Source organism: Artemia sp. Qi Xiang Cuo, chromosome 6 (assembly GCF_049724085.1).
Source record: "Artemia sp. Qi Xiang Cuo chromosome 6, ASM4972408v1, whole genome shotgun sequence".
Lineage (NCBI taxonomy): Eukaryota > Metazoa > Arthropoda > Branchiopoda > Anostraca > Artemiidae > Artemia > Artemia sp. Qi Xiang Cuo.
The window spans coordinates 67107552-67125759 of record NC_142799.1 but is presented as its reverse complement, the minus strand read 5'-3'; the positions used below and the strand labels follow the sequence as shown (position 1 = coordinate 67125759).

The window sequence follows — 18208 nt, the reverse complement described above, 5'->3', positions numbered from 1 at the left end:
ATTTTGATAACATACTCCCCAATTCCGATCAGCAAGTTCCTTCGGATAAAATTCAGCACCTAAGAGTGTATAAGTTCTGGCATTTCGCCCATGTTCAGCATTTCTTTTGCAATCACCGCGTAAAGTAAACAGGTATTGCCAGTTCAAATAACTGCAGGTAATTACCACAATAAATTTTACCTTGCAGGATAATGGGATTATAACCGAAAACTAGCTCTAAATTGTTCAAAGACTATAAAATATCCTTTTGAACTATGTTTTATTACTTTAACTCTGAACCAATACGTTTTAAAAGAAACTGCTTAAGAAATTAGATAGTACGATCATACATAAACTCACTGAGAGAAATGTATGAACTATAAAATCTATTTAACACTAAAAAGCGAGAACACATTCAAATTCGTCATTGGGAAATTGGATTGATAATGTTCAAATTTGAACTATTCGCACAGTTTTATTCCACACTCAGATTGACTTAAAGCATATCTTCAATAGCAAACACATAATAAGCATAAAATAAATTCTAGACACTTGTAACACCAAATGCCGAAACTTTAGTGAATTATAATGACTGATGAGCACGGATTAATGAATCTACTAATTATCAAAAAGATAAATACATCCAAATTATTGATCATTCATAAAAAATGACGTTGATCGTTTGTCCAAAAGGCTCGTTGCTTCGTTGCTCAGTTACCTCATTGACACACTAGACTTCCAACAAAAAAAGCAAAGAGAAAATTACCAAGCTTCTTTAATCTAAAGTAACTTACTCCTGTATCATATTGACGCGCAAGATCATTGGACTGGTTACCATAAATGTTTGTTTCTTTACTAGGTATTCTGCCGAAAACGAAAAAGGTTTATAGTGTTGTAACACAGATGGTCACAATCACCAGCGAAACTAAATTGAGATTTTGAATTAATGTACTCGTTTTTTTGGAAAAAATATGTTCAATGCTCTTTTTTCTAGAAATGCTGCTACTGCCATCAATTTTCGTCAACTATTGGTTGCAGTGTGAAGACTTGCAAAAGACAATTTCACAGGATCTGTGGATTAGAAAATGGAGCTCTTTATCAATTTAATGACACTTTTAAGTAAGTTCAAATGAAGATTCTAACCCCAAAGTTTTGTTGGTGGCTTCTCTTTTATGCCATAAAACGGGGATCCACTGCATTTTCGATGACCTTGTTGCCCCAAGTGAAAAAGATGGATTACTAGGTTGTTTGTTAGATGCAAAATATAATTGAGTGCAGTGAAAACAGGCTTACATGCTGGAGCTTAATTTGGGGTTAGGGGTGCAAAATTTCAAAGTACGAAAAAGCTATTAAGAAATTATACAAAAACAGTAAATTAATGAGATTTAAAGAAGTAGATGTCCCATATCCCTATTTTCATTTTATTGTGCATGGACTGACTGCGAAGGTGGAAAATATTGGCGTCATATAGTTTGCACATTGACACGTGGAAAGATAGAGATAAATGTATTAAAAACAATTCAAGATTAAGTTTAAATAATAAAAGCAAATGCGTCATCATACCCCCCCCCCCCCCCACACACACACACACACAAGGCTCTATGGTCGGTAATGCAGGGAGAGGATAAAACGGAAAAACACACATTAAAAATGCAAATGATGAAAAGCCCAGCAATGAATATCTGTTGAAAACCAAGCGAGAACAGACTCAGGTGGAGTATTTCAGGCAGTATGAGAGACATTCAGGGGATTGATGTTTGGTGTAATTGATAGACTGAACATAAGATGGTATATAGAATTATCAAAGACAAGAAAAAGCAAAATAAAAGACACACATGGAAGAATATAAAGAAACTTCAAATAAAGAAATAGCCCAGGATGGCACAAAGCCTCCATTGAACCGGAGATCCCAGGAACTTATTGCTGTCAGATTCTAAGACCAGATTAAACGTTTTATGTAGACTTGAGATGATGTGTCAGTCCCGAATCGGACTGGTAGGATCCTTTGCTTTTTACAATGCCATAACAATTTTATTGTTTTAAGGAATTTGAAAATTGCTACTTGGAAGGTCACAGCGTAAAAAAAAAAAAAAAAAAAAACTATCTTACTGACATTTTGACTGATGAACTCAGACGTTTTTAACTGGTCTTCTTAGGAGTTTCCGAAACTCATCTCCCAGGGGCGGGTAATATGAAATTAAATGTTCTATATTTATTTACTCAGGTAGGAGGGATGGGTTGCATTAGCAGGAAGTAGGTCTCATGATGAATAAGGAACCTTTTGTTCTGGTTGGAAAGGTATTAGTGATTTAATTCTAGTCGCTCATTTTAATTCTAGCCGTAATAAATATATTGGACCCCAGATAGAAATATTTAATTTGTATTAAGGGATTTTAATACCCAGGTTGGTAGTAATAGGGATAGATGGTGTTCTAGCCTAGGTAAATTTTGTGTAGAAATGGAAAATAGCTGCGGTTACAAGACTACTGCAAGTTTGTAGGTATAACAATCAAGTTATAACCAATTTAGTGTTTGGTTATAGAATGGCTCATAACTTAACATGTTACTCACGTAATGGTAAGACAGCTAACGTTATTGATTACGTTATTGTCAATCGAAGGCTGGTAGGATCTATACAAGATACTAGGGTATATAGGAGTGTTGTGATTAATGTTAAAAGTAAAGATCACCATCTAGTAGTGTCTAGGATTAGCCTAAAGCTCAAATTTAGGAAAGATAACTACTTTCCGGAAATTTATGACGTTGGTATAGGAAATTTAGTAACGCAGCTAAGAATATTAGTGAAAACACTTTAAGCTTGGTAAAAAAGATTAGGGGCTTGCCCAAGAAGTATTTGAGTGATAGATTAAATGAGAATAAAAATAATGTAAGAGAAGCAGAGAAAGCATTAAAATGTGAATTAACAAGGTATGAGGTATTGGCCATGGTTAAATTTGCCGAAGATCTGGAAGATGCAGCCAGACGGCTTTTTTGCAGTAAGTATTTTGCATAATAGTAAAATGTTGTATAGGCTTGTTGAGAAATTGAGAGGGAGCACTCGACCTGGACTTGTACCAATTAAAGATAGAAACAAGGCCTCAATTAGTGACACGAAAAGTGTTAAAGAGTGATTGGCAAACAATTTTTAGAATGTGTTCAACTGGGATAAGGTTACAGGATATGATGTAGAATAGAATGAAGAAGTCTTGTAGATGTATTAGCTTGGTTTCTGTATGAAGTAAATTAATTAGTATGATGATACTTCCTGTTTATCCTCCACATACAAAGAATTTTTATAGGATTTATATTCTGTTAGTAGGCGATCGACAGTCTCAACATTTTTTACTTACTTGTTTTTTGAGCGGCGCTAAAATGACACGTTCCTTCATTCCATTATAATTTAGGTTTGTCTTCTAACTGCAGATTTCGTTGTGCCACATTTTTGTTTGCAATTCACTGTGATTTTTTTTTGTTCTTGTTCTCTGCCTTATTTTTTTACCTATTCAGTCATTTTTCATCTTGTGTAATTTTGCATGCGTCGTAGATACCAAAAACAACACAGTCATCCCTAACATGTAAGTTGCTCTTTAAATGCATGGGCATTTTGGCATGAATATAAGTCCTCTTTCTTGTTTTCCTTGGCAGACAAATAACTCTTATAGGATGTATATTCTTCTGGGAAGCGATCGACAATCTTAGCATTAGTTTTACTTACTTATTTTTTGAGTGGTGCTAAAATAACAAGTTCCTTCATTCCATTGTAATTTAGGTTTGTCTTCTAACCGCAGATTTTGTTGTACAACATATTCGTATGTGATTCAATATTGTTCTCGCTATTACTTGTTTCATGGCTTTTGCTTTAGCTGTTCGGAGTCATTGGTCATTCTGTACGAATTTGCATGTGTCATTGATACCAAAAATAATACTATCACCCTTGGAAAAAAATTATGTAAGTTGCTCTTTAAATGCAAATGAACGTGACTCCATTCACATGAAAAATGTTTTTTTTCCAAAATTAGGACTCTAGACAATCAAAAACCAAATAAAGTTTAATGAAGAAATAAGTCAAAATGTAGTTATTAAATTGAAGCAGGCATAGTTATTACGAGGAAAACTTAATCAATTTATTAAAAGCAAGATCCACCGCTAAGAAACTGTTTACTGAACGTTTTGAAATCTCTTCAACAAAATTCCTTGAATAGAACCAAAGTAGGAGAAAAAGCAGAATATGCTGTGCTATCACAGAAAACACGAATGACGGTCTGAAGAAGACTCAAAGAAGTAGTTTGATCTACCATGCAGAAATACCAACAATAATAAAAGCGTTGGATCTAATCCAAAGAGATTTCCCCCAAAATGGTGAAGCGGTAGTGATTTCATGTAGTAGGCTTTCAACTATAGCAGCTGTATGATTGAAACTTGCGTACTAAATAAATATAGGAGAAACCTACTAACTTCTAACTAAAATTATTTTCTTCACTATTTACTATTTTGATCGTGACATTTATTTGTAAACATATCTTTCTAGGGCTTTCTGTGCTGAACACAAGCCGCGCCAAGAGCAAGAGATTGAGTATTTATCAACCAAAAGGGCTCTTGGGTCATCCTCAAGAAATGACAGTTGCCCTATTTGTTACAACGTATTAGCACCAAGTGATAATATCTTATGGGCTCCTTGTTGCCGAAAAGAAGCCAGATTCCACAAACATTGCTTGCAGATGACTGCTTTGTCCTTTGGTTATTTTTTTAAGTGTCCATTATGCAATGAAAAAGACAAGTTTAGAGAAGTAATGCAGAATTTTGGCATATTTATCCCCAATCAAGATGCCGCATGGGAAATCGAGGGTCGGTTTGTTGACCTGGAGAGAGATGCAAAAAAATGTGATGCACAGGAGTGTCTATGTCCAAAAGGTCGTGATTTCCACTGTTCAAGATTTTGGTACATTAAAACATGTGACTATTGTGGCTTTGAAAGCGCCCATGTCAAATGTGCAGGTGTCTCCAACTCGCAGTCTAATTGGTATTGTAAGACCTGTAAGATAATCAAAGCGAAGAAGAATCAAGAGGTATGGCCTTTATATTTGAGTTGTCCGGAAACCGAATTAATAAAGTCTACTAAAAAATGAAAAAAAATATACAAAAGAAAATGATTTGTTTGTTCTCTGGGGAATATGGCTCACAACTGGGGGAATTGGTCAAAGTGGTGCCAAAAAGAGTATATAGTATCAAATTGCCGACAAATCTTCTGTCATATTTGGCACTAATCTTTACATCAAGTCCCTCGTTACAAATGTACAGCTGAAACCTATAGAAATGCCGCTGAAACCTATAGAAATGGACAAAATGGATCCATTTCTAGATATGGATCTACTATAATAGGTAAAACAAATATATTGACTTGGTTTCGGAACGGATCGTCTCATCCATTCATGTATCATTATTCTTTTTTAACATTATTGTAATTATTCAATTGATTCATTTGCTCTTAGGTATACAGAAACCACCCGTTAATATAAACATTATAGATAACATTAATACAACCTAAAGTTCCAGCATGTTACAGGCACTAATTATAGCTCAAATAAGTCATAACATGAACTTTACTCTAAAGACCGTTGTAGGGACTTAGGGCCAGCAACTCTGCCATGTTCTTAATAGTTTATGTTCGGTCTAACTCCTAAGGGTGCTCCTTACTTTCATTTGAAAAGCCAGTTAGTTGTAATGCATGACAACTTAGGAAAAAGTTAGAGTCACAGCTGCTGCTAGGAGCCAAAACTTTTTCAACTAGCTGGTAGTGGTACATATTGCGTAATTTCAAGCTAAATCTAACGTCGGATAAACATGGCAAACATAACTAATGCTGTTATTCTTCAGTATTTTTGTCGTCCAATTGCTCTTGCCTGTTATTCTTCCAAAACAAACCAATACAGTGGCAGACGAATTGTCTAAATCCTCTCACATTTGATAAAACATTGATCACCCTACCCTAAACATCCCCTGACACTGGTGCCAGTTGAGGGGGGGCTATTTCCCCATAAGATTATGAAAAATACCTATGTTTTGTATCTTCCTTTTAGAAAATCCAGCACAATCTTTGGCCCCTCAACTTTAGTTTTTGAATTGGCGCCACTGTATTCTGTTGTTTTTTCCTTTCTCCAAGGGGTAAGAAAACCTGATATTTTATCCCATATTTTCTCATTTCATTTCAAGTCCCAAAAAACTGACAACATCTGTGACGTGTACCACAACTGTTACTCTTGTTCTTTCAAAACATTTTATCTTAAAATTTCGTCTTAAAATTCCTTCCTTTATTTAAACTGAAGCTATTTAATATCTTATAATGTCATATAATAATGATATATGTCAAATAATATTTAATTCAATATAATTTAGCCTATATTGAAAACCTAAATTAGTTGTACCTGTATGTGTGTGTAGGTTCTACTTCGCACAAAAAAAAAAAAAAAAAAAAAAAAAAAAAAAAAAAAAAAAAAAAAACGCGCAAATAGGTGGACAATGGTTCCAAGTATGACAAGCTACTGTGAAATATCTTGAAGGGGGTATGGAGGTGGTAGGAACTAATCTCTTTTCACTTAGACTAAGCCTGATAAAGAGTGCTGCGAGGGTGATATCTCCCTTCTTATTGCAGAAAAATATTTCTGACGTTTATTTTAATGATCTATTTAACTAGACTGATTTATTATATATTTTACAAATTCATATTCAGGGATGTGTAAGTACGTACCAGCTATTGTGATGGAAGGGTGTTTTGTCATTTTTAGGGGGGATGCATCAAAGAGTGTATTTTAATGCCCAAATATTCTAAATCTCATTTAGTGTTCAGACAAATATAAATTGATTTTTGAGAAAGAAGGAGGGTGGAAACTATTATTTAATCGCCCTTGATTCCCGAGAATATTTTTAGTCTATGTCTGTATTATTGGTGGTAGAAGGGGGGGGACAGTACCCCTATCATTGTGACAAACTTTTGTCACATGCCTACCGCCACAGAGGTAGAAAAGACGAGGAGGGGCGGGTTGGCATAATGAGCCTTGCCAGAAAATTTCTTGGGGTGTGGGAGGGGGAGATCTACCAGGGCGTTTTTCAGCTTTTTTCAATGGTAACACTTATTAATATTTTTAGTATTAATAATATTTTTTTCGAGAAACGACGTCATAGATTTTTTTTTTTTTTTTTTTTTTTCCCCAAGGGCGATCGTATCGAACCAATAGTACAACCGAACCAATTGTTTGGGGAGATATTTTGCTGGGGAGGGGGGTATTTCGGTGGGTGAAAGCAATTTTGTCAGAGAAATTTCTGAAGGGGTGGGTATCATTCGTATACGGGATTCTATTTCTTTGTATTCTTTTTATGCTCAATTTTACATGCTGGGAGAATTTTTCAGGAGGAGTCGTCCGGGGGAATTTTATGCCAGGAGAAAATTGTCCAGGGCGATGTACAGCGGGGGGCAAGGGGGAATTTCACGACATGATTTGAAAGACAATAAGAAATTAAATAAAAAATCAAAGTATAAGAGCAACATCAAAACTTAAACGAACAAAATGATTCCATGTACAAGGGGTGTTGTCCCTTCTTCAACCCTCCCTCTTCAACGCTAAAGATTGACTTTTTGTCTCAATTCTTAAAGAACGACTGCTCAAGCACAGGGGCTGTTGAATTTGAAAAAGAAGTATTTTTGAAGAACTTTTAAGACTTTAGCGTTACGAACAAGGGTGGAGGAAGGGACAGCCCCCTTGTATGCGGATAAATTTCTGTTCGTTTTAGGTTTTAATATTAATCCTTACTTTCATTAAAAAAAAAATTAATATGGGCAGGATTGGGACCACACATCAGAACACAGCTCCCACTTTTGTTTTTACAAAATAAGTTGCAATTATTGTCGGCTTCACCTATAGATTTTCATGGCTAACGACATACTAAAGGACAATACTGGAGTTTTACTGGATGTTAGAGTTTTAGTAGAATAACCCTGTTTGCTATAATACCAATTTACGAAGTCCCTCGATATAACAAAAGGATGAAATCGATTTTATCGATTCTCAAGCGTTTCAGCTCTTATCAGTTTTCTGTCTCCGTGCTTAATTTAATAAATTTAATTATGTCTTTTTCAATTCTGTCTTGGTCTATTCAGATACATCAGTCGAAACAAATAGAGTTCCAGATAGGGATAGGCCCTTTGATTAGACAGTCAAAAAATACCGACGATTCAACTGTCAAATATGGTTTTAGTTGCCCTTGCATTCTTGCTAATCGCTTATATTTACTCTTGTCTGAAAATAAGCTAGGAATTGAATGGAGGGTGTGCTACTAATACGACTAGCCTTTAAACTATTATGGATCAATATACCCAAATTACAAAAAACGCATCATCTTTATGGAACTGAGTATACGTGATGTTCGAAATATTGCAGTTCGTTGTTTCTGTGGTAACTATATTTGTTGATCGATTTTTTTTTTATTGTTTATGACTCATAGCTTGTATTTCGTTTCAGAAATCCAAATTAAAGCGTGTCAACTTGGGAGGATATACCGTAAACATAGCAGTTCCATCTCGATCTGAAAGAAATGGTGAAAATTTAGGTTATTGAATATTTTAAATTTTTTGTATTTTGTTTTTACACCTGCACTTATACCCCTCATCCCCGCCCGTTCTTTCTCTCTCTCTCTCTCTTTCTTCCCCCTCTCGTTCTCTCTTTCTCTCTTCCCCCTCTCTTTCTCTCTTCCCCCTCTCTTTCTCTCTTTCTCTCTATCTCTCTCTCTCTCTCTCTCTCTCTCTCTCTCTCTCTCTCTCTCTCTCTCTCTCTCTCTCTCTCTCTCTCTCTCTCTCTCTCTCTCTCTCTCTCTCTCTCTCTCTCTCTCTCTCTCTCTCTCTCTCTCTCTCTCTCTCTCTCTCTCTCTCTCTCTCTCTCTCTCTCTCTCTTCCTCTATCTCTCTTCCTCTATCTCTCTTCCTCTCTCTCTCTCTCTCTCTCTCTCCCTCTCTCTCTCTCTCTCTCTCTCTCTCGCTTTCTCCCTCTCCTTTGCTCTCTTGGGATTTTCGAATTTCTCTCAAAAATTCAATTCTTAAAGCTGTAAAATGTGAAAAATATGCCGACCGTAGCGGACAAAGGCTCTGAAAAACAAATAATACACGTGAATCATACAAATTTGACCTAATCGGAATAAGTATGCAAGGGCCACAAGTGAGTGCCTGCCATTGACAAAGGCTGAAGGTCCGAGCAAGTGAGGGAGGTGGCAAAAAGGTCCCCGGCTCTTGCTAGTTTATAATAAATTAAGTGACACTTATAAATGATTAAGCTGACATCTAGATTATGCAAAGGAAACAGAAAAAAAAAGAAATCTTCTGTCAAAATATATGTAAATGACAAGATCTGCTCTTAATAAAAGATAAATTTGAATGCAGGATTTATTCCTGTACGACCTAACATTTTATGCTGGCTATATCATTTTTGAATTTCATCTAAAGGCTCTACTTTTCAGTTTTTCTATATAAACGTAAACTACCGGTGGTAAAACATGTGCTGCTGGGTTTAACATAAACATAAACTAAGTTTAACATATGTTTAACATGTTATATTTAACTAGGTTTAACATGTGCTGCTAGGTTTAACATAAAAATAAACTACCGTGCTGTAGGTTTTAAAACATGTGCTGCTAGGTTTTATTAAGCAAGCACTCAACTGTAGGGAGATCAAGAGTAGTATTTCTTTTTTCTTTATTCTTTTTTGTTTTTAGCTGTAACTAATATGTGCAATTAGCCTGAGCAAAGGATTTAAATGTTAAGAAAGGTTTTTTTTAAACTGAAGTACGAATACAAGCAGCCAAATATGTTTGTTTTGCCTTAATCCTGTTTCTGTACCGTACAATACATGCAAACAGGGTTGCCAATTGCAGGGCTGTGAAGTTTTGTCTTTTTTATCGTATTCTTATTCCCCTCCCATGACAGTATCCTCTTATACCCCCCACCGATGTCAAAGGAATATAATATTTTGTCGATTGTGCATATTATATGTCGATTAAGCTAATTATGCAAAATATGTTACCCTATGTTCTAATATCAATTTTTGTTTTGTTTTTGTTTTTTGTTTGTTTTTTTTTTCACAAAAAAAGAAGAAAAATAGTGTGGACCAGAATCCTTTCAGTTTTGAAAGAATGATTTTCTTAACACAGTTAAACATGATTATTTACCGCCAAATAGAATTTTTTAAGAACTTATTGAAATGGACTCTTTTCTGCATAGATAAAAAGTATAATGCTTTGAAAAACAGTGCTGCAATTTTCTGCAATAATTCGACAGAAGAATTCTTAATTTGACACTTAAACTAAACATTTTTGTTAATTTTTAGCTTCATCTTCTGTTGAAAAATACGACAGAGCCCTCAAAGAAAACCATTTGCCAGATGAAGTTGCAAAAAAACTTGGACCAGCACCTCTTAGTATAAAGTTGAAGCGATGGAAAATGGTGACGAATTTTTAGATATTACTTTCTTTTTTTAATTTCACTTAGGATATATTATGTTGTAATCTATCGAAGGGGCGTAATTACATATTTACGGAATCTTTGAAAAAAAAAATCTTTTAAATTTTATCTGAGATAAAAAAGATCACCCTATGCTCTTTATTTATTTTTGTTTATTTGTTATTATTTATTTGTTTATTATTTTATTAGTATTTATTATTATATTATTTTATTAGTTTATTATTAGTATTGTTTATTTGTTCATTAGTTTATTTGTTATATATTTGTTTATTTGTTTCTTTTGTATTCAGAACACAGTCGTGTTTCGTCTTCCCTGTAAAGAAAATATTTGAATATAATATTGTTTTTAGTGTTTGTTTTTTTTCATATTTTTTGAAAACTAAAATCGTCCAAATTAAGTTTTAGATTTGGTACGCTCCAGGGAAAGCGGGAGATTAGGAGGCAGGGTAAGCACTTAAACCTATGTTATGTTTCTTTTCAAACCTCGGGATTTTTGCTTTATGTTAAAAGCCAACTAATTATAGTGTCACATTGTGTTTGGAATGGTTTAGAGGATCAAGTTCGAGTTTTCATGGGGCGTCTGAGAGACCAATTGAATCTCAAGTTTTGACTTGGTAGGAAATGGTAGAGGTGTGTGTGTGGGTGAGTGTAAGGGGGGCGGGGTAGTTTAATATTTTGTCAGTGACTACTAAACGTTTTGGGTTATAAACCCCTATGGAACTTGAAATATGTGTACGGTAAATTTGCTACGTAAATAAAAATAGCTTATGTTAACCCAATTTATTAAAACACAGTGTGTTTAATATATTAGGAACGGTTTGGAGGAGTGAGTTGAGACTTTCAGCAAGTGATGGGCTTGGACAAGAGGACTTAAATTTGTATCCTTGTGGAAGTAATGAGGAGGCTTAGAAAATTTTTTATTGCTGATCTGCCCATAAGTTTTTGTTCTATGAACCCCAGTAGAAATTTTTTTCATGGTGAAATAACAAAGTATAGTAAAAGATATTAGGTGTACTCATGATACAAAATAGCGGATTTATAATATTTTGCGGGCAGCTTTGAGTCGAAGCTTTTGTTGAGCGTAACTTTAAATCTTACGTTTAAAGGAAGAGATGAGAGGGTAGAAAAATCATAAAGAAATGAATTATCTTTTAAACTTTCCAGCCTAGAAGTGTTTCTAATATTGTAATAAAGGAAGGGAATATGCTTCTATAAATCGTATAAGTTGATAAAAATTAACTTCAGGAATCATGTCACATTTCAAAATGAATTATTGTTACAGACTATAATTTGGAAACTACTATCTATTGAGTTTATTCATAATTGTTAATTCGTTTATATACAGTGACAATAACGTATCTTTTATTTCCAAAAAATTTGTTCATTTCATTAAGAAATTTCATCCCAAATATACCAATAAAAGAAACGGGAATTTGGACTTCAGTCAATGGTTGAACATGCCCGCAAAGTACTAAAAAGTTGTGTCATGTTAGTTTTCTTCTTGATTAGTAATCAAGCTGTAGTGTAGGACGAAGAGAAAAAAGAATACAAGTAATGAATTAATTGAATTTCATATTTAATCACAAGTATGCTATATTTATTTACGAGTATGCCACAAAGATGCGTCAGAAGCTACTAGCCTTGGTATTGGCCTTGAAGTAGATTTGGATCATAAAAAAGGCACTTAAGCTTTTATACTGTGATCAAATGGGCATATCCCTAGTTTTATGGTACCTGCTCTCTCTGATGAGACTAATGAGAAATATATAATAATAATTTATTGGGACATATCCTTCTTTACAATTATATGTCACGGCTTTTACTCTAACCTTGATTAAGTCGAACTTCACAAATAAAACTAAAATGAAATAAACATCTCAATTTCTCGAATTAGTTAATCTCAAATAAAAGTCATTTTGTACTCGTTTTTTTTGCTGGGTTCAAAAACGGTGAGTATCTATTCAAAAAATATACACATGGCGCAGCACGTTTATTAATAGAACATGAATTTACTATTGTCGCTTTTTATTATAGAAGCAAGTGAAGTTAAATGAAGTACCTGAAAGTCCTGAAAGCCTTATGATGAAATTTGAAATAGCTAAAAGAGGATGGCAGCAAACAGAGGATGGAAACAAGGATGATTTAGATAAATGTTCCTCATACAATCCTGAAAACCTTATGATGAAATTCGAAAGAGCTAAAAGAGCATGTCAACAAAAAGATGATGGAAACAAGGATGACTCAGAGAAATGGCCGAGAAAAAGGCAAAGATTAGACGATTTGAATTAGTCAGACTTTAAAAAGTCAGCTGGAGACTGAAAGCTTGGCAACGAAAGAGAACTTCAACGAAAAAAACCTTCAAGTAATGATTGCATGAAGTTGTTAGTGGAGACGAATTTAATTTTTGTGATGTCTCATGTTGCATTTTAGTGGATGTATTTTAGTGGTCGTTGTGGGTTTTTCATACATCTGCAAAGAAGGAAGTTGTATAGTACTATACTGAACAAGTCTTTTTTTAGTGCAATTGGAAAATTTTAAATTTCTTTAGGATGGTGAAGGAAGAAAAATTTGAAACAAGCCAACAAAAAATGTGTCACATTGTGGTGAGAATGTGTTGTTGCTTAAGTGCTTTTTTTATTGACATGAAAAGGCAGTCTTATAGCTAAGCCTGGAATATACACAGAAGAGGGAAAGATATCTTTACTTAGAAGGTGCAGAAAGGCGGGGAGTTAGTGACATATGTCACTACTGTAATATATGTCACTATTATAAATAAGTGGCACCCGAAGAGTGCTCAAACAAAAAAACAGGGAATTCAATTAGTTTTCGTTAGGTTTCTCGTTTTATATCAACTATTATCGCCTTCTCCTTAAAGACGTTGTCAAAAATAAAAATATATGAAATAGACTACAAACAAAGAGCGGTATCTCACTTTTACATAATCTTACAGGAGACCGAAAAGAAGGCTCTCCATGAGAAATTTTCTGTATTAGACAAATGCATAAATTCTATATAAATTAAAAATATATTCATATATTTAAAATATATTTCATATGTTCAGCATAATATTTTATCCTGTAATTTCAGTATCATATTTACTATACAGTATTATATCACGGTCTAACCGGTACCAACCTCAAATCTGGAGAATCATACTGTTATTTGCTATATATAGCAAATTGCTATATATTTGCTCTATATTATAATATCTTACATTTTTATTTGATTTTCCTATTTATCGGTTTTGTATTATTACACATGTGTCAAACTCCTGAAATAAGTATGATTGCTTTGATAGGCGCATTCTCACTCCCCTCTACTCCCATCTCACCCCCTCATATAAATATTTATTATCAATAAATTTAGCAATAGTAATATATTTCTTCTTCCAAAAGATACGGGCTTAACATTTTAATTATCTTGACAGTTTTTCATACAGCCGTAGCCAAAGTTACCCATGAGCAGTTTATGTTTATATTTATATTGTTCACATTCAGATGTTGATAAAGTTGAATTTAAAATTTGATTAAAAGGTAGGCTTACTTTCTAGGAGGCAAGGGATAATTGCAGAGACTTGGATAAATATTCCTGTGTTGAAAAAAAGACCCAGAAAGGGTTTAGTATTGATGCAAAGTTAAAAAAAAATAGTATATCTAATAGGAAGTATTCAAACGCTACAGAGTATTTCAGTTCTGGGGAGTAGATGGGTTTCAGTAACTCTTAAAGTTTAAAAGCCCTTTAAAGAGCCAATTTAGCTTAAAAATATCTGTTGTTATTCTTTTGTAAAAAAAGAAAAAAGAAAAAAAGAATTATTTTTCTTCCCTTCTTCATTAAAAAGGAGACCATATCCGTAACAAAAGTAATTAAAGTTGATTCTAGAAAACTACATCAGAGACTTCGTGGCATTATTTTATTTTGTGTGTAAAACTAAGTTAATCGGCTACGCAGTTTAATTGTTATAATTTTTGTCTTACTGAGATCATCAAAGCAAACTTTTCCTATAGAATACCTTATTTTTGCTGTTCTCTAAAATAATGGCAGTTTCAAAAACTGCTCATTGTTGCATTCCGTTTCAAATATTTTCATTTTGGCTGTTATTTTTAAGAAGAAGCTATTAATTTTTGAAGCAAAATGAGAATCAACAAAAACTGATTGATTTAGAGCGTGTTTCAAAATACAATTTAATCCGTATTTACTTCAAATTTCGTACGAATTGACTGCGAACCTGGAACGGTTTATTAACTAATGGTTCTCTGCCGGCGAAACTTTTAAGCGCAATATGGCAGTTCCACCATTTTCCCTACACAAGGGCTCATATTCCTCATACTCATTAGTTTGGTCATTTGCCTCCATTTTTCCCACTTTGATGATGAATGTACAGAAGTTAATTCAGTAAATACGCTAGTTAACCGTATTCACAAAAATTTAATACGAATTTAATTTTCGATCGTGCCAGCTGTTAATTCGCTCTCGCCTGGAACGAAATATTAAATTTTTATTAAATATTATTAACTTTTCGTCGGACCGGGAACACGCTCTTAATATTTTTCGCGCGAGTTTCCTCTTTGCAGTTTATAGCATAATTTTTGGCATCCTCTTGAAGGTTCATCTCAGTTTATGTCAGAATTTGTAGAAAGATTTATTGGGCATGGGGATTTCACTTGTCTATGTTTATTGTTGTTAATAATGAAATTTTTGCTGTCATTTTTAGCTTTAGTGCTCGTTGATATTAAATAAGCTAGGCCTTACTCAGTGGTAGTGATAAGGAGAAATAGGTAAATGTATTATTTGTTTCCAAAATTGTGAAACTAAGACTAAATGAAAATCATGAATTAAAAAAAAAAAATTATTGAGTCAGGTGTCTCATCGCAAGTTTCCTTGCAATATCATGCAGCAATTCAATATGACCCATATTGAAAACATATGTCTTCAATACAGCAATACTGAATGTCCAGCTGATGAATTTTTAGATGACTGATAAATTTGGTAATTGCTCCTGTCTATCTTCAGTTTCTTCCAAAAATGAAAGAAACCTTAATAACCTTTCATATTTACAAAAAAAAAAAAATTCAAGGAATTAAACATAACTCCTGAAACAATCTTAAATTTCTTTTGCGATTACTTGATTGCTGAATAAACAGAGCACCTCTGTCTTCAACTATAAATCACTATCATTTTTTATGGCTTCAAGGAATCCGAATGTCCGTAACCTCTTTTAAAATCACACTATTTTTTATTTTAGGTATTCTTTATTTTTGTGGTATCTTATTTTCTGTGGTACTCTGTGTGGATTTTTTGAATTTCGGTAATCGATAAAACGATTATAGTGTTGAAAACGTGGTGCTCTATTGTTTGTTCACCAGGTTGTTGATGCGTATCATCCGTAATGAGTTTTTCACGAGATGAGTGGAGAGAAAAGGGCTTGATATTATTCCTTTTTTATTTTCAGCTCTAATTGTAAATAGTTTTAGCATTTTTCTATTCTTTATATTTAGAGGAATAACACTAGCGAGCTTTTTTTTTCTTAGTTCATGGGTTGCCTTTGTCACCCAACAAGAAAAATTAAACCTTGGCTGTGTATGAAGAGAAGATCTATATTCAATTAATACTTCTGAGTTTGTATATATTTTTTTTTCAAAAATTCTGTTACTTCTATTCTCTTGCAAGGGGAATGTGTTGTGTTAGTTTTTTTCTTGGCACGTGACCTGGAAAATAAAACCTTAAGCAAGAGGTATCAACTCAGTTACTGTTTTACGTTTTTGTATTCTATTCTGTAATTCTTGAAACACTATTCACCTCCAAGGAGGATGCTTTGTATTGATTTGTTTTCTATTACATATCCCATCCAATTTTTTCTCTCTAATGCTAGTTGCTTTTTTTTTTTAATATCTGACCGACTTGTGGTTATTGTACTTGCCCATTTTCTGCCTTCTTTTCTTTTTGTTGTTATACCTGTATCTTAAAAGTTCAAAACAAAATTAAAAACCCGCATGTCTATTTCTGCTTCCATATTAAAGATATGTCATTAGTGCTGTATTCACAGTTGTGTCTCTTAATTTGTCTCTCTTTTGTTCTGCATTTGACTTAAATTTCTTCCGGTTGATTTTGTCAATACATCTTTTAGTTATTACTTACCGGTGCATTCGTAAATAAAGAATTTAGTGAGAACAAGCGATTTGCAATATGCAGGTTTTTTCTACCTTAAAAAGGTGCATGGTTTTGATTTCGTAACAACGACACAGTTTCTTGAGATTCTCGTTTCATGCTTAGAAATGCAGTCAAAGGATCGAATGGACCTTATCCCTGAACAGGAACCCATGCCTTATTTAAAAGCGATCGTAAACTACTTACTAAATAAGAACCATCAGATAGGGATGCAGTGGACATTTTCATTGCTATACTCAGTACCGAAATTTAGGATTTTTTAAATGTCGTTCTTTGGTCTAGAAGGGTAGTTGATGGGTCATTCGTATTTCTTATTAGAAAGCTTCCAGTCAATTAAAAAAACTTTAAATTCCCTTATGCAATATATTTTGGACGTTAGATGGCTGGATCGAACTATTGATTATCACAGGGCTTCTGCAAAATCTCTAAAATGAATTGAAGGTTTCTATTGGTCCCTAAAGTCTTTGTTTTTTCTTTGGTTGTAGGACTGCGACAATTTTTCTCTGTATTTTGTTTCAAATTCATATTCTTGGGATTTTTTTTGCTTGTTTAAGACGAGAGATATGTTAGAGGCACCAGCGTTACTGCCTGGGCAAAGTAGACAGACTAGTACCGAAAAGGAGTGACCCCCTTGGCCTCTGGAGTCAATAAACTAGTTGGTTGGGTGGTTCAGTTACTGTGTGCATTGAGAAGGTTTGCGTCCTCTGTCTGAACTTGCTTTGCTGTATGTAAAAAGCCAAGAAAAGTATTAAATCAATAAAATGGCTCCAAAGGAAAGTGCAAAGCAGTGAAGACACAATAAATAGCTCCTTGCCTTATGGCACTTTAATCTGCTGCTATCACTTTCAATATGCAATCGACTTGTTAAAAAAACATAAGCTTTCTGATAGAACATTAATCAACGTTTTACAACCATCCAGTGAGCCTCTAGCTTTGATGAGAATAAAGCGGGACACATCAGAGCTATACATGCTAAAACGTGGTTCTTTTTTCTTCAGTTGAGGGACTATAATATATTTTCTTCAGTAGAGGTACTTGTTAATAAAAACAAGCTTTCTGATAGACCATTAATCAACGCTTTACAACCATCCAGTGAGCCTCTAGCTTTGAAGAGAATAATCTGGGACACATCAGAGCTATTCATGCTAAAACTTAGTTCTTTTTTCTTCAGTTGAGGGACTATAATATATTTTCTTCAGTTGAGGGACTTGTTAAGAAAAACATAAGCTTTCTGATAGACCATTAATCAATGCTTTACATCCATCCAGTGAGCCTCTAGCTTTGATGAGAATAAAGCGGGACACATCAGAGCTATCCATGCTAAAACATGTTTCTTTTTTCTTTTGATGAGGGACTATCTTCAGTTGAGGGACTATAATATATTTTCTTCAGTTGAGGGACTTGTTAAGAAAAACATAAGCTTTCTGATAGCCCATTAATCAATGCTTTACAACCAGCAATTGGTTAACTTGTGAACTTGATATCCCAGCAAACAGTTAGCTTGCTTGTTTACTAATTCAAGCGCTCCCTTCTTCTTTTATTTTAGCAAACGTGGGCTTTTCAG

At 34.0% G+C, this 18208-nt stretch overlaps 1 protein-coding gene across 3 annotated transcripts in view; it reads left to right on the top strand.

Moving 5' to 3' along the window:
- LOC148951533 (E3 ubiquitin-protein ligase PHF7-like) overlaps positions 1-16809 on the top strand; it is a 39425-nt gene extending 22616 nt beyond the window's left edge. Inside the window, exons 4-8 of one of the 3 annotated variants that reach the window (XM_089090940.1) lie at positions 974-1098; positions 4508-5045; positions 8493-8568; positions 10346-10461; positions 12514-16809. In XM_089090940.1, the coding sequence (XP_088947066.1) occupies positions 974-1098; positions 4508-5045; positions 8493-8568; positions 10346-10461; positions 12514-12768 (1110 nt within the window). In that variant the 3' untranslated portion in view covers positions 12769-16809. Of the gene's footprint in view, positions 1-973; positions 1099-4507; positions 5046-8492; positions 8581-10345; positions 10462-12513 lie in introns of all 3 variants that reach the window. The other 2 variants (XM_089090939.1, XM_089090938.1) reach the window with 2 other exon arrangements.
- The last annotated feature ends 1399 nt before the right edge of the window (positions 16810-18208 follow it).